The sequence below is a fragment of the Eriocheir sinensis genome, chromosome 60 (assembly GCF_024679095.1).
Source record: "Eriocheir sinensis breed Jianghai 21 chromosome 60, ASM2467909v1, whole genome shotgun sequence".
NCBI classification, from domain to species: Eukaryota; Metazoa; Arthropoda; class Malacostraca; order Decapoda; family Varunidae; genus Eriocheir; species Eriocheir sinensis.
The window spans coordinates 8,632,469-8,649,968 of record NC_066568.1 but is presented as its reverse complement, the minus strand read 5'-3'; the positions used below and the strand labels follow the sequence as shown (position 1 = coordinate 8,649,968).

Here is a 17,500-nt window from a genome sequence, read left to right as displayed (position 1 = left end):
AGGGATGCGAGAGAAGGAAGAAGGGAAGGGAAGAGGGTGGAAGAAAGAATGGGAAGGGAAAGGAGGAAGAAAGGAAAGGATGAAAGGAGAAAATGATAAAAGGATGTGAAGGAAGAGGAGTGAAAGGAGAAGAAGGGAGAGGAGAAGAAAGGAAAGGGTGAAGGGAGAAGAAGGAAGGGATTGGAAGAGGAAGAAAAAGAGGAAAGTATGGGTATATAGGGAGAGGAGGGAGAAAGGAAGATGAAAGGAGAGAAGGATGAAGGAGAGTGAAAGGAAAAGAGGAAGAAAGGAGAGAACGAAGGGAGAAAGAGCGAAGAAAGGGATAAAGAGTGAAAGGAGAGAAGTGAAGGATGGAAAGGAAGAGAGAGAGAGAGAGAGAGAGAGAGAGAGAGAGAGAGAGAGAGAGAGAGAGAACAGGGCAGTACACATGAATATAACACAGCAACACACCAGCCTCTACACCCATTAAGGACGCACTTCACGATCACGAACCGCCAATATTTAGGGAGCGCGCCGACGCCTTGACCCAAACACCGCCTCGTCCAGCGGGTGAAGGGCGTCCAGTGGTCTCGTTAGGATGTTTTTTGGGGTGTTGTTGTTGTTGTTGTTGCTGTTGTTGTTTGCCCATAGTTTTGTTTTAATTCGCAAAAAGAGAAAAAAATGGGGATTGGAAGAAATCGTATAAATCGGTTTTGCATCAATTTTTCCTGTTGTTGTTGTTGCTGTTGTTGTTCGCCCATATTTTTTTTTAATTCGCAAAAAGAGAAAAAAATGGGGTTTGGAAGAAACCGTATAAATCGGTTTTGCATCAATTTTTCTTTGTTGTTGTTGTAAAAGTTAGATTTTTGTTGCTGCTGTTCTTGTTGTTGATGTTGTTGTTCGCCGATTTTCATTTTTTTTATTTTACAGTTTGAAAGAAGAGAATAGGAAGAAATCATAAAAATCAGTTTTGCATCCAAGAAAACTATAAATATTCATTGTGCATGTAAACACACACACACACACACACACACACACACACACACACGGCTAGGTTCATTACAAACAACTAGCTACACTCGAACGCCTGGAATCACAACACGGATCAAACAACATGGAACCTCTTCACATATGCAGACAAGCACACAGACTTACACTTATGTACAAGATCACAAACACTCACATTGACATTGACCCACAAACATACCTACACAACGCAAATATCAACGTACTCGTAACACACACATCCATTAATACCAAACATATCACACTTACACTGACGCATACAAGCACTCATACTTTCCACGCACCATACGTGACTGGAACAGCCTCCCTCAACAGATTTTAGACTGCGGTACAATAGACTCATTTAGAAAACAAATACACACTCACTGGTCACCACAACACACCAACACTAACAATTACACTTGATTCACTTCCCTCCCCTGCACACTCGGCTCCCCCGTCCCCCCAACAGCCAACACAAATATGCATGTTATGAACCTGCGCATTATTATCCAGATCCAGATCCAGACAGGTTCAAGGTTCGATTCCCAAGAGGAGTGGAGACGGATTGCCAGCCTCTAACTAACCTAGGCTACTAACTGTACCAAAAATTGAAATACAAACCCAAACTAGCCTCATAATTTAATAAACACTAATATCACATCCAAATCCCTTAACACACTAACTCATAACATATCGACTTAATGTGAAAACCCAATACTTGTACTTTATAACCCCGCCGTAATAATGAAATACAAACCAAAACTAGCCTCACATATCAATAATTCCTAATACTAACACCACGTTGAAAAGAATCTGACGAAGGTTTGTAATATGTTGACTTAAAAAAAATATATTAAAAACTTGGAAATACAACATCCCTCCCAGCCCCACCCTCACCGTACTTAAACTCTCTGAAAATCTAACAATTCTAACTTCGCCCAAAAAACTGAAAAGAAAATCCAAACTACCCACGTAAATTAATAAATACTAACACTAATACTAACACTAATATGGTAAGTGTTGCTTGAGTATGAGAGGAAGGAAGACAGGAAGAATAAATTAATGAATACTAACATGTTTGAAAATCTGTCGTGGGTGCCGGGTGCCAGTCGAGGGTTGTGTCCCGCTCCCCGTGGAAGTAGATTCGCGGTCCCTCCCCCACCCCTAAAAGGCTAGTAACCCCGGGGCGAAAACCCAACCAAGGCCCTCACACCCGGAAACCACGAGGTGTAGCCCGGCCAGGAACACACACACACAAACACACACAAACACACAGCATACACATAAAAATACACATACTTTAGAGAACATTAACCTCTCTCTCTCTCTCTCTCTCTCTCTCTCTCTCTCTCTCTCCAAATGTTTTTCAACGAAGGAAAACAAACAAGTTAATAATAATTTCACTTTACCTCTCTCTCTCTCTCTCTCTCTCTCATGCCTGTCCTCCTTCTCTGGAATGCTAAAAAAACAATGAGAGAGAGAGAGAGAGAGAGAGAGAGAGAGAGAGAGAGAGAGAGAGAGAGAGAGAGAGAGAGAGAGAGAGAGATTGCAGGGAAAAGAATGCAAAAAAAGAAAAATTAAAAGAGCCGAAGGTAGGAAAATAAGCAGAGAGAGAGAGAGAGAGAGAGAGAGAGAGAGAGAGAGAGAGAGAGAGAGAGAGAGAGAGAGAGAGAGAGAGACACAGAAAAAAAACAAAAAAAAAAAAAATAAAGAGCCGAAGGTAGGAAAATAATCAGAGAGAGAGAGAGAGAGAGGCGTCTAGACAACACTACGCAGCAAAGGACTTGATTATTATTATTTGAGCAACCTTGACCTGCCTATTGGAGGAGGAGGAGGAGGAGGAAGCGGAGGAGGAGGAGGAGGGTCAGAGGCGAAGAAAAGGGTATAAACAGGACATATAAGGGAAGAGAGAGGAGGAAGAAGGGATGGCATGAAGGAGGAGGAGGAGGAGAGAGGAAGAGTGAAAGAAGAGAAACGAGAGGAAGAAAATCGAGAGGAGGAGGAGAGAAAAGGATGGAGAGAGATGGAGAGGGAGGAAAGTGGTGAAAGGGGAGGAAAAGGGAGAGAAGAGGAAAGAAAGAAGGGAGGAATGAGACGAAAGGAGTGAATGGAGGAAAGGGAAGGAAAAGGAGAGGCAGAAAAAAGGAAAGCATGAAGATAGAGAAGAATATAGGGGGAGAAGGATGAAGAATGAAGAGATTAAAGGAGGAAGGGAGGAAAGGAAGGAAAGAAAAGGAAGAAGGGAGGAGAGGAAGGAAAGAAAGAAAAGTGATGAAGGGAAGGAAGGAAAGAAGGGTATGGAGAAAGGAAAAGGGAGATAAAGGACAGATATATCGATGGAGGAAAGGGAGAGAGAGGGAGAAAAGAATGAGGGAATAAAGACAGAAGAAAGGAGAAAGGGAAGAAAGGGAGAGGGAAGGAGAAAGAAAGGATAGACGAAGGACAGTATAGGGAGGGAGGGAAAAGGTAGGGATGTGGAAGGAGGAGGGAGGTAAAATGAAGGGAGAGAGAATTAAATGAGACGAAGATAGGAAGAGAAAGAGAAAGGGAGAGAAAGGGTGACGAAATAAGATAAAAATGAAAAGTATATAGAGAAAGAGAAAGGGAGGGAAGAAAGAGGAAAGAGGGGGAGAAAGAGGAATAAAAAGAGGAAAAAATAAAGGGAATAGAGGAAGAAAGGTTAAAAGGTAGAGAGAGAGAGAGAGAGAGAGAGAGAGAGAGAGAGAGAGAGAGAGAGAATACTATACCAAGATATATATAATTGATAAAAAGAGGGAAGAAGAGAACGGACAGAAAGAGAAAGGACAGGAAGGAAAGGGAAGGGGAGGGAAGGGAAGGGACAGGAAGGAAAGGGGAGGGAGGGGAGGGGAGGGGAGGGGAGGGGAGGGAAAGGAAAGGAAGGGGAGGGGAGGGAAGGGACGGGAAGGGAAGGGGAGGGAAGGGAAAGGAAGGGCAGGGAAGGGAGGGAAGATAAGAGAGAGAGAGAGAGAGAGAGAGAGAGAGAGAGAGAGAGAGAGAGAGAGAGAGAGATGGAACTTTCCACGGCGCTAAACGGCTCACGTCAAAACAATGCCGTTGAGAAAAAAAATCCCTCCCTATAATGTTCCAAGTGGCGCAGAGAGAGAGAGAGAGAGAGAGAGAGAGAGAGAGAGAGAGAGCACATGGAACTTTCCACTGCGCTAAACGGCCCGCGTCAAAACAAGTCGCAGAAATGACGTAATACGCTGCAGAGAGAGAGAGAGAGAGAGAGAGAGAGAGAGAGAGAGCACATGGAACTTTCCACAGCGCTAAACGGCCCGCGTCAAAAGTCACAGAAATTACGTAATACACTGGAGAGAGAGAGAGAGAGAGAGAGAGAGAGAGAGAGAGAGAGAGAGAGAGAGAGAGAGAGGATAAAGAAAAGTTGCAGTAAAGAATGAAGGTGATGAATGCTGAGAGAGAGAGAGAGAGAGAGAGAGAGAGAGAGAGAGAGAGAGAGAGAGAGAGAGAGAGAGGTCGCTGATCGGTAAATTGGACTTCCTAGAATGAAAGTCTTTAGCGCATTCTTAACATTCTTCGTGTGTGTGTGTGTGTGTGTGTGTGTGTGTGTGTGTGTGTGTGTGTGTAAAGCCAAGCTATATTGTACACATTTATATTAATTAGGTGGTTATCAAACGAGAGAGAGAGAGAGAGAGAGAGAGAGAGAGAGAGAGAGAGAGAGAGAGAGAGAGAGAGAACTGAACATAGGAGAGAGGAAGAAAAAAGAATAAAATAAAGAGGGAGAAAGGAATAAGACAGAAAATGATGAAGAGAAAGAAGAATGAAGAATGACAGAGTAACATCTAGCAAAAATAAATAAAATAAATAAATAAATAAATAAAGGATAGGAGAGGGGAAGGGGAAAGGGAAGAACGAAAGGTAGAAAGGAATAAGAGGTAAAAAGGGAGAGGAAGAGGAAAAAGAACGAAGAATGATAGAGAATAACATCTGATTATAAGGAAGAGGAATAAAGGAGGGAGGGAGAAAGGAAGAAGATAGAGGAAAAGAGAGAAAAAGAGGAAAAAAGAATGAAGAATGAAAGAGAAGAACATCTAATAAGGGAAAGGAATAAAGACGGGAGGGAGAAAGGAAGAAGATAGAGGAAAAGAGAGAAAAAGAGGAAAAAAGAATGAAAAATGAAAGAGAAGAACATATAATAAGGGAAAGGAATAAAGACGGGAGGGAGAAAGGAAGAAGATAGAGGAAAAGATGAAGGAATGAGAAGAATGAAGAATGAGGGAATATCATCTAACAATAAGAAATAAGAAAAGAAAGAAAGAAAGAAATGGTACTCAAAATTGGATTGGATGATGGATGGCAGAGAGGCGTTATGTGTTTAGGTGCAATTACAGAGATGAACACTCGAATAGAAAAGAAGAAAAAAAAAAGATTAGCAGTTGATGGAAGAGATTATGTAGTGCTAAATCATCTTGAAAGAAAACAATAAACAATTACAAAAGCAAAAAGTTACACGGCATATGAAAGATGAGATTATGCTTCTAAAAAGAGGTGAATTTTGTGTTCCCAAAACTGTTGGCTCAGCAAATGACGGCTTAAAATTAGACGCGCTGATTATGCTTAAAAAAATATAAATCGTTGTGTTAAAATAAAAAAAATATGGAGTTACTTAATGACGACTGAATAACAGAAGACATGCTTAACCTTGCCTCCTATAAGAGATGAAAACTGATTCGTAGAAAAGAAGAAGAAAAACGACAATCTGACCACGAGACGGATGAGATCAAGACGTGCTGAACAAGGTTATTACAAGAGATGAACAATCACACGATCAGAAGAAGGCAAAAACGACACTAAAATCGCGACATGAATGAGATCAAGACGTGATTAAGTTGGCTTCTATAAGAGACACAAGATGAATGAGGTCAAGGCATACTCGACTTGACTCCTGTAAGAAAACTTGTACATAGAAAAGAAGAAGAAAGCAACAATCTGCTGACATGACGAATGAGATTGAGACGTGCTTAACCTTGCCTCCTATAAGAGATGAAAATTGATACTTAAATAAGAAGAAAAAAAAGACGAATAAATCACATGACGAATGAGATTGAGACGTGCTTAAACTTGCCTAATATAGGAGATGAAAATTGTGACGATCAAACTAAGATAAAAAAAAGGCAATCAGATCACAACATGAGAAGTGATATCAAAGCGTGATGAGAGATGAACACTTACGATCAAAATAAGATAGAGAAGATCAGATCACAAGACGAATGGGATTAAGACGTGATTAACTTGGCGTCTAAAAGATATTTGATACGTATAAACATTAAAAGATAATCTGATTACATGACGAATGAGATTGAGAGACGTGATTAACTTGGCGTCTAAAAGAGATTTGATACGTATAAACATTAAAAAAGACAATCTGATTACATGAATGAGATTTAGAGACGTGATTAACTTGGATCCTATAAAAGAGATGAAAACTGATACGTAGATAAGAAGAAAAAAGACAAACAAATTACTTGAGAGATGAGATCGAGGCGTGATAATTGATACGTAAAATTTAAGAAAAAAATTCTGAAACATTTCGGCGCCCAAGCACACACGTTAGACAAGGCTTTTTTTTTAGGGGTTTTGGACATTTGAAGAGGTAGTTTTATGACCCTGGTGATAGCCTGGCCCATTTTCTGTAGCATGAATCTAAAAACACACTAATTATAACCCGATTGGTCTCCTTTTTGGACTTTAGAAATAGTTGCTGTGCGAGGTGGAAGCGTCTAAACAAGGCCATGCGTCTAACAAAAGCAACCAAGCCCCCATTTTTAAACATCTCGGCGCCTCAGTTCGCCTGTTTGAGAAGCCTCTCGTAGGCTTTGCTGGGATTGTCATGGACTGTTTTGTAGTCCTCGCGATAGTCTGACCCAACTTCTGCACCTTGAACCGGAAAAATCACACATGAAAACTCCGTGTGTCTTCTCTGTGGCCTTGGAAAACAGTCGTAATGGGAGCCCGGTACGTTTAAGAATATGGACCTTAGTTGTAATGATGTAATATAGTGGTATGTCCCTGAGTAAGATTTTTCTTTTCCCACCACAGGGCAATACGACGGAGATAAGCACCGAGGCAAAGCGCAGATGTATCATATGCCCCCAATTTTACCTTGCCTTCTAGTCTCCATGCGCCGCAGCCATCGCGTCGCCGCCGTGCGTGCTCGGCGCCGCGCCCAAGATATTTCGCGACTTACGACGTATATTTTGTTTTGCGTAAACGAAAACAACAATTAAGGAAATGCGGATACACGGAGTGGTCACGGACCACCGCTGAGGTGATGCATGCTGGGTATGTACGCCTTGCACTGCGTCTTCGTTGTAGCAAAGTTGGAGGCATACGCTATAGCTACGCGAGGCCTCGGTGCTCATCTCCGGCCCTTGAGATTGTGGCGGCTAAGAACCCATCACCCCGGGACACACGGCCAGTGTGACAACCGGGTTAACACAGTTTACCTTCCCCAGTTTTCCACAGGTACCCATTTATTGACCAGCGCGAAAGGGAGGATGAACAGTTGGGTGACCTGTGTCCCAGGCCCGCGGATACGTGGCTAAACGCGCTAACCACTGCACCACGGAGGCGTGAGTAATAAAGTGTTCACTGCTTGATGAATACTAAATTATATCCTGTTCGTGACTGAGAACCAACAAGGAACAATAAATTAAAAATAAAATTGGTTTGTTGTCCACAGTGGCGGTGTAGATGCAACTTTGTATGACACTTGTAGAGTAAAAAATGTCTAATGTTATCGTAGAAACTATTAAATGTCAGCTAAGTAGCGTATTGGGCAGTATCTTTTCGTGATTTTTTTTCACTGAGCCTGACCACCCCCGCGGGAGGCAACAAACTGTAACCCCCTCCGGGTAGACATATTCTTAAGCATTCACGGTAAGGGCCGGACCACTTACTGATAATGCTCTAGCTGCCCTCAATGCACGGGTGGACTTATCCAGGTCGTCGTTTTAAGTCTTTCAGTGTCAGTTTTTCCTCATCTATTCTCCATCATTCACTCAATATTAATCTCAGTTAGTATTAATCAGTGTTTTGAATCGTAGGCCACTTTAAAATATTCGCCTAAGGATGTTTTCATGTGGATCTAGTGAGTGTTAATCCGTTTCTGAGATATATCGGTAAAAGAGTGAGAAAGTCAGACAGAGAAAGAGACAGACAGACAGACAGACAGACAGGCAAGCAGGCAGATAGACAGACATGAGCAGAGACATAAATAGACAGACAGACAGATGAACATAGAAAGACAAGCAAACAGACAGACAGACACGGACAGACAGATGAGCAGTAACACAAATAGATTAACAGACAGATCAGGATACAGACAGACAGACATGAACAGACAGACACAAACCTATAGACAGCCTAATGGCCAGACACAGACGAAATAGAGAAACAGGCAGACAGACAGACAAAGACAGACAAAGCCAAATGAGCAGAGACAGAGATACTGACAGGCAGACAGACAGACAAAGAGACAAACGGACAAGGACGAAATATCACTGTCCTTCTCGCAGCGTGGGGGGAAGCGGGCGGGGATAAGTCTAGCGCGGATGTTCATGTCCCAAAAAGGAGGCCGAAAACGTAGATACTATAGCGCTGCGTGGCCTTCGGAGCCTTGTTGTTGTCCCTGCAGTCTAACCCTCAAACCTCGCTCTTGACGGAACACTATCTATACTCCTACACCTTGCTGGACCCATATTCTTACCTGACCTTACCTAATTTACCCCTATCCAAACCTAACCTTGTAGCAGTTACCCCTATAAACGGTCGCGTGCTCTCCTCCGATGTGACAACGGAAAATGGAGTGCTACAACGTAGACTCTCTTGTTTCGTCGTGTTAGTGTTGTCATTGTCGCGGCCGTTTTGTGCGTCCTAATTGTTTACTTTTCTTGTTACTTGTTTATCTTCTACTGTCTGTTCTCATCCTGCTACAGTTCTCTTATACATATTGTTCCACACATACACCAACACTTATATGTCACCTACACTACACAACATTCACATACACGCATATACACTCAACAACGTCTTTTGTGTGTTTTGTTTGTTCTAATGACCTGTATGCATTTCTGTAATAAAATAACCTTGACGGGTATTGTTTTTTCCTTTACCCGGGGACCAACTAGCAGTATGAGCACTCCCTACCACCGACTATCTAACCTAACCTACCTTCCCTATATATACCCTACCCCAACCTAACTTATCCCTATACTCAAAACTTACCTAACCTAACGTAACATTTCAGCACCCAAGTTCCCATATTTGACAAAGCTTTTTTTCGTAGGAGTTTTGGGCATTTCCATGTGTAGTTTTATGACCCTGGTGGTAGTGTGATCCTTATTATGTGCCGTGAACCTGAGGAAACACTCATGAGAACCCGACTGATCTCCTTTTCGGCCTTTGTAAATAGTTGATGTGAGAGGTGGAAGCGTCACACAATGCCTACCTCAGAGTCTTGTTGTCCCCGTACCCCCTCGCCCTCCAGCCTCGCTCTTGACGGGACACTGATTATACTCCTTCACCTTGCCTACCAGCTTAAAAACACAGACAGGACGCGTATTTCTGTTGTCTCTACGTGTATTTGGTGCCCTCTCTTGAATAGGTCAGGTTACGATAGGAGAGTTTGAGTTGGGTTGGGATGAGTTGGGTAGGGTAGGAGGTAAGCTTTGGATAGGGCTTAGGTTAGGTTAGGATAGGTAAGCTTTGAATAGGGCTTAGGTTAGGTTAGGGTAAGGAAGCTAGGTTAGGTTAGGTTAGGTTAGGTAAGGTTTGGATAGGGGTAAGTTAACTTAGGTTAGGTAAGATCTGGAGGGAACATCAAGAGTAACTTTGTAAAGGAATCATAATGAAAGTACTTTCCACATGGTTAGTTAGGAGCTGCACCCGAGCGTCTTCACCCGGGGACCACATGCCGTAGAGAGTTCGCGGATGTGCTGACGGGACACTATAAAAAAATAAACTTAACTGACCGCTTAAAAATACACAGACGAGCGATTATAATGATTGGTGTGACAAGAGTGTGAGGGGGCTTCGATGCTTAATGGGTTGTGCTTAATATTAAAAGGTAAAAGGTAAAGTTGGGGGCATAAGCTATAGCTGCACATGGCCTCGGTGCTTATCTCTGTCGCATTGGCTCTTGATCCATCACCCCGGGACACAGGGCCAGTGTGGTATCCGGGTTATCACAGACACCTTCCCCAGGTTTCCCCAGGTACCCTTTTATCGACAAGCCCGAAAGGATGAACAGCTAGGTGGGTTGCACGCCGACTGGCCGGGCCGGGAAAAAATGAAGCACAAATAAACACACAACTTACCTGGCCACCTTCTGCATTAGCTAGCTTGGTATCCCCCCCACACACACATACCGGTAAACAAACCCAATTTTTTTTTTCTGTTCATCTTCCTGCGATTTAAACGACTAAACGCAGACGAAATACTTGCATCAAAACACCTGTGGAACTAAAGCTGACGTTCTCCCATACACACATATCAACACACAGGCACACACAGATGTACACAGGAAGACTACACACACATAGATAGAGGAAAGTTAGATTAGGTTAGGAAGGTAAACACACACAGCACACAGGCACATACACACACACACAGGTACCAATACACACACACACGTACACAGGAAGGTTACACACACACACACACACACACACACACACACCAGTACTCACCATCATGGCAATGTACCGGCGCAGGGGCAGGGGCAGCGGCCCGTCGCCCGTCATGAGCTCATAGTGCAGGCGTGAGAAGCTTTCCAGGTAGAGGGGATGGTCGTCCAACATCGGGTCCACGCCCTCACCGCCGCACGCCAGGCCGAGGTGACCCTGGGGGGTTGAGGGGGTGGGGGTGAGTGGTGGTTAAGTGGTGATGGTGGACTTTATTGGTGGTGAGGAGAGGGTAAGGATCTTGGTGTTGGTAGTGGTAGTAACAGTAGTAGTAGAAGCAGCAGCAGTAGTAGTAGTAGTAGTAGTAGTAGTAGTAGTTGTGGTGGTGGTGGTGGTGGTGGTGGTAGTGGTGGTGGTGGTGGTAGTGGTGATGTGAGTGGTGGTGGTGATGGGAAAGTGGGAAAGAGAAGTGATGATGGTGGTGGTGATGGTGGTGGTGATGGGAAAGATAAGTGGTGATGGTGGTGGTGATGGTGGTGGTGATGGGAAAGATAAGTGGTGATGGTGGTGGTGATGGTGGTGGTGAGGACAGAACATTCGAACATAAGAACGTAAGCAGCATGCAAGAGGCCGCTGGACCCGAAAACGTTAACTCCCGTCAACCTAACCCCACCTAACGTCCATGAATTCATTTAATCTTTTTTTCTTAATGTGACTATTGTGTTGGCACTCACAACATGACTGCTAAGCCTGTTCCACTTATCTACCATTCTGTTGGTGAACCAATTTTTGCCTATGTCCTTGGTGAATTTGATTTTTTTCAACTTAAACCCATTACTACGTGTCCTGCCCGGCTCTCGTAGTACCGCCTCAACCTTATTAACATCCCCCTTATTGAAGCCTTTCATCTATTTATTAACTTCGATCAAGTCTCCTCGCACCCTTCGCCTTTCCAGAGAATACAGATTTAAATGTTTAAGTCTGTCCTCATGAAGCAAATTTTTCAACTCGTGAATCATCTTTTGTCATTCTCCTCTATACTGATTCTAACATCTTGATGTCCATTCTATAGTAAGGTGACCAGAACTGCTAAATATAGCTGAGAATGACTTCGGCGCTTCTGCTGCTTATGCTCCTGGAAATATAATCCGGTACCCTGTTTGCACGATTTCTTGCCTAAATGCATTGTGCCCTTGGACGGAGATCAGGGCTTACTAAGACACCTAAAATCCCTCTCGCACCCAGACCTGCTTATGGGAGTGTCATTTAAGCAATAATGTTTTGAAGGGTTATTCCTACCTATGCTAAAAAATATACACTTCCCGACATTGAACTCCATCTGCCACTTCCCCGCCCAATCATACAGTCTGTTTAGTTCATCTTGGGGAGCACTAGCGTCCTGATCCGACTCAATTACTCTACCGATCTTTGTATCATGCGCAAAATTACTGACAACACTACTAATTCCTGTGTCCAAATCATTAATGTAGAATAACAGATGAAGAGCAGTGGGTACAGATCGTGGTGGCAGCAGTGATGATGGTGGTGGTGGTAAGAAATGTAGCAATGTCCAAATTGATCTTAAGTGGTGATGGCGGTGGTGATGGTGGTGAATGACGTGCAAGTAATGTATTCTAACTGGCTGATTGACCGAGTGGTGATGATGGTGTGTTGGTCGCGGTGATAGTGGTGGTGGTGGTGGTGGTGTGTTGGTCGCGGTGATAGTGGTGGTGGTGGTGGTGGTGGTGTGTTGGTCGCGGTGATAGTGGTGGTGGTGGTGGTGGTGGTGTGTTGGTCGCGGTGATAGTGGTGGTGGTGGTGGGGCGGGGTGGTGATACTGGCAATGATGATGGAGTGTTGGTGGTGGTGGTGTGTGTGTGTGTGGGGGGGGGGGGGGGGGGTGATACTGGTAATGATGATGGAGTGTTGGTGGTGGTGGGGCGGGGTGATGATACAGGTAATGGTGATGGTCGCGCGGTAATAGTGGTGGTGGTGGTGGTGGTGATTCCATTCTGACCTACTATTAATAAGTAACATTTTATACATAAGAGGAAACAAAACAACAGGTACATCATATTATATTTGTTGTATAATTATGAAAACACGCGTATAGCAACAAGCAACCTTCTGAATGATGCTCGTGAACTAAAGCTATGAATCAACACTGATGATATAGTAGTAGTAGTAGTAGTAGTAGTAGTAGTAGTAGTAGTATAAAATAAGTAGTAGTAGCAGCAAAGTAATAGTAGTAACAGCAGTAGTAGTAGTAGTAGTAGTAGTAGTAGTAGTAGTAGTAGTAGTAGTAGTAGTAGTAGTAGTAGTAGTAGTAGTAGTAGTAGTAGTAGCAGTAGTAGAAGAAGAAGAAGAAAGAAAAAGAAAACAGGAAGCAATAGTATAAATAGTAATAATGAGAAATAGTAATAATGATGATTAAGTATGCTGAAAACAATGATAATTATATAAAAAAAAATAATAATAATATACTCTCCCGTACTCACCATGGCTATCAGGGGGGTGGTGGCGGCCATGACTCAACACCAGGCTTTCATGGTTAGGGACGAGCCAGGGGAGGGAGGGGAGGGAGGGAACGGGGGAGGGAGATATGGGAGGTAAGGAGGGTGTTATTTTCTCTCCCCGGCGTTGGTTCTTGCCACCTGCCCAGCAACATGGAGGAAAGAGGAGAGAGAAAAGGATGTTAGTGTGCGTGGTTGCTCATGCGATCGCTCTTGACATGGTATCCAATCCTCTCTATACGGTAGGTTATAACGTCTAAGAATAGGCAAGTGTGGCCACCTTCATCACAGGAAAGAGTCGCGGTAAATTCAAACTGATGTTAATACGTCTCTTTTTATGTGTGTGTGTGTGTGTGTGTGTGTGTGTGTGTGTGTGTGTGTGTGTGTGTGTGTGTGTGTGTTTTGGGTACTTCTTCAAGATCCTGATCATATCAACCCCAAAAAATTTCATCATCATTAATTTGAATATCGCGGAGTGTGCCTGGCGGGCTTTTTTGCGCCTTTTTTGTACCATTGTCCTTGAGCTGTCTCCCTTGCTGTATATATATATAAAAAAAAGAAAAAAAGCGTCCGTGATGAAGGTGGCCACACTCCTATTGCATGACTGGCTTTATAGGGAAGATTGGACTCTTAAACTTAGGATTAACTCTTAAGCTTGTAGGTCAAAACAACATTAACAGATTCCAGCCTCTTATGCATATACTCACGTCCATATTACAAGCTCTCCGTCGTTAATAGTAAGACGCAGGACATTTATAAACCGATATCAACGAAGAAAACGATGAATATTACGCTGAAGCTTTCAAGGTTTCGAATCCTCCCTGTAGTATCTTATAAAGGATTGGACTCTATATCTATGATTACGCTGAAGCTTGGAAAAGTATCGAATCCTCCATAAAGTATGTTATAAAGGACTGGATTCTATACTGATGATTACGCTGAAGTTTGTAAGCAATAAAATTTACGAACAGAATCCAATCTCTTATGTATCCTCACCCCCGTATTACAAGCTCTCCGCTCGTTGACACAAGAGTATTAAACTGATACCAAGGGAAAGAAGACTGAAATGGATTGAACCCCCTCTTAAAATTGAGTGAAAAATGAACCATCTCAACAGTAAGAAACAGATTCCCTTAAGTGATCATTTCCAACATTATCAATCTGCCAAACTCATTATTATTATTATTATTATTATTATTATTATTATTATTATTATTATTATTATTATTTGATATTAAGAGAAACAAAATTAAAATAAGCTGAATCACCTTTTAAAATTGAATTAAAAATAAACTATCTCTCAACGCCAGGTAAGAAAGACTCTTTTTGTGACCACTTCCAACACTATTAATCAGTCGGACGCTTTATCATCATTATTATTGAACGGATGTCAAGAGGAACAAGATTAAAATAGCCTGAACCACCTTTTGATATTGAGACAAAATTATCATCTCTCAACATTAAATAAGAAATATACTCGTTTAGTGATCAATTCCTCCATAATCAATCGGCCAGACTCATTATTAGTATTATTGAACTGATATCTAGAGAAAGAAGATTTAAAAAGGCTGAACCACCATTTAATTAAAGCTGAAATAAAATCAATAACTTTCAGCATTAAGCAACACTGAACCAGCGAGGAATTTAGAAATGCTCGCACACTTGTTCTGTGATCAATTCCAATGCTATCAGTGAGCCAGACGCCATTCCCTACGACCTCTCTATGAATCACTTTCCCGGGTTAATGGCTACATCCAACACCTGTATTTTCTCTGGCAGTAATAGTGTGGCTTAAAAAGGCCAATAAAATATAAATTAGAGGTGAAGTATATGTAGAAACAAAGACGAAACACTATTCAAATGATGCCGCCTTTTTTCTTTTTTTTTTCATTTGTCAATACTAACTAACATTTCTAAGTGAGGAAGAGCTTGCAATTCGGCCACTGGACATTGAATTTAGTCCTCTATCTTCTTTGACAGTTATAGTACGGTGAAAAAAGTCCGATAAAAAGTAGTTGACATAAGTATATTTGGAATTGAACGAGACGAAAAACTGTCAAAATAATGTCAGTATTAATTCATTGTGCAATTTCTAACATTTCTTGGTGAGGGAGAGCTTGCAGTACGTACGGCCACTGGACATTGAATTCAGTCCTTTAAACTTATAAATATACGTATATAAAGGACTGAACTCCAAATAAACACAGGTTATTATTGTACTGAACTCCAAATAAACACAGGTTATTATTGTAAGTAAAACAACACATATATAGATTTCAAGCCTACATGCATACTGTATTAAAGTATATGGCTGAAGCATACAACTCAATTCTCTATATGTTACACGATAAAGGATTGAGTTCTAAACACATATATATCGCTCTTGTGGATGAAAAACAACATAAAAAAATGAATTCTTTATGCAATATTCGATATAGAATTGAGTTCTAGACATATTTAGCTTCGTTTTGTAGGTGAACACTTAATTCCAATCATTTATGTGTACTGAACTTAATTTAATAACTTAGACATGGAATCCAAACCTCTATGTCATTTATAAAGAATTGAACACTTAAGACATGGAATTCAAACCTATATGTAGCAATTCTATAAAGGATTGAATTCGAAGGGCACTTCATTCCCTCCAGAAGAAATGGATCAAATTTAATGTAAAGATATGAACAGAGGTTTGGATTCTGTTTATAAGTACTTTTTCACAGAGAGAATCCGGCTTTACACACACACACACACACACACACACACACACACACACACACACACACACACACTCACAGGTAGAGGAAGCTGAAGTAACAAGAAAAAAGGAGACACACTAGATGAAGAACAGCATTAGAATTACAAGTCTTAAAGTATTGGAACAAGCGAACCCAAGGAAAAGTTCAGCCATGTTTCCTTATCTTATGCCGATCTTATGTTCCTGTTTGTTTCTGTTTTTTTCGAGTTTGGGAGGTGCTTCAGTTACCAGTGATTGAATGTGTTTAGTAGTAGTAGTAGTAGTAGTAGTAGTAGTAGTAGTAGTAGTAGTAGTAGTAGAAGTAGTAGTAGAAGTTGTAGGAGGTTTATGTTACCAGTGATGGAATGCGTTTAGTAGTAGTAGTAGTAGTAGTAAAAGTCGTAGGAGGCTTAAAAGTAGTAAAGATAGGTAGTTTTTACAAGAAAAAAATATAGAAACTTTAACAATCATAATAATAATAATAATAATAATAATAATAATAATAATAATAATAATAATAATAATAATAATAATAATAATAAAAACGATTCTTTATAAATTCATATATATAATTTCTCTAGTAAACCGTTTTTATATTATGCTAATTTATCTTTTTTTTTAATTGCTATAATTTGTTTTTCAGTATTCGTGATCTGGATTACTGTGCCACTACTCTCTCTCTCTCTCTCTCTCTCTCTCTCTCCAAGCAACCTGTGACGTGGGTACATTCTTGGCACCGCAACGCAAATATTTTATAGTGCCCCCCCCCCCTCTCTCTCTCTCTCTCTCTCTCTCTCTCTCTCTCTCTCTCATGGACAACCTCGTGCCTACCAACAACAACAACAACAACAACAACACCTGTCACAACCCACACGTTCGCTTTTGATTATAATTTTATTGAGGAAAATAAAATACAGTAAAAAAATATATATATACGCATAATAAAAACTGAGAAAAAGTGAATATGATGTTTACCGCGTTTTGGAATTTAGATTAACTGACTACTCTTCTGTAAATGAAGGCAAGGTAAAGTCGGGTGCATATGCTATAGCTGTAGCTGCTCGTGGCCTTGGTGCTCATCTCCGTCACGTTGGCCCTTGGAGCTTGTGAAAGTTAGTAAAAATATAAAAGTACACTCTTACTTTCAATCCATTCTTTACAGCGGACATGTGAGATAATGTACATGGCTGCATTGAGTATGTTTTTAAAGATCTCAATACTTACAATCAATACGTACAATCTCATACAGTTGAATATGAAAGCTTGTAAAATGAAACAAACACTTTTATTTTCAGTGCAATCTTTGAAACGTAGTACATGATGTTGAATAATTTAGATACGTTAAGTAAGTTTTTAAAGTTCTCAATACTTACAATCAATACAATCTCAAACTGTTAAATGTGAGTTTGTAAAAGTAAACACACACTCATTTTCAATGCGATCTTTAGAATGGACATGATGTGTAATAATTTAGATATATTAAGTTGTTTTTAATATCTCAATTCTGATTAAACTCTTGAATAATAATACTGGTAAAAGGAAACATACTATTTTTGTTATGCAATATCTAAAACTTTTACAATGTTAACTTTTTTTTTAATTAG

At 41.2% G+C, this 17,500-nt stretch overlaps 1 protein-coding gene across 3 annotated transcripts in view; it reads right to left on the bottom strand.

Moving 5' to 3' along the window:
- LOC126985872 (sestrin-2-like) overlaps window positions 1–17,500 on the bottom strand; it is a 60,858-nt gene that overhangs the window by 14,867 nt on the left and 28,491 nt on the right. Inside the window, exons 2-3 of one of the 3 annotated variants that reach the window (XM_050841358.1) lie at window positions 13,148–13,303; window positions 10,716–10,868 (exon numbers count right to left, since the gene is read on the bottom strand). The exons of 1 other annotated variant lie outside the window; for it this stretch is intronic. In XM_050841358.1, coding sequence (XP_050697315.1) covers window positions 10,716–10,868; window positions 13,148–13,177 — 183 coding nt within the window. In that variant the 5' untranslated portion in view covers window positions 13,178–13,303. The remainder of the gene's footprint in view (window positions 1–10,715; window positions 10,869–13,147; window positions 13,304–17,500) is intronic. One more of the 3 variants, XM_050841357.1, reaches the window with a different exon arrangement.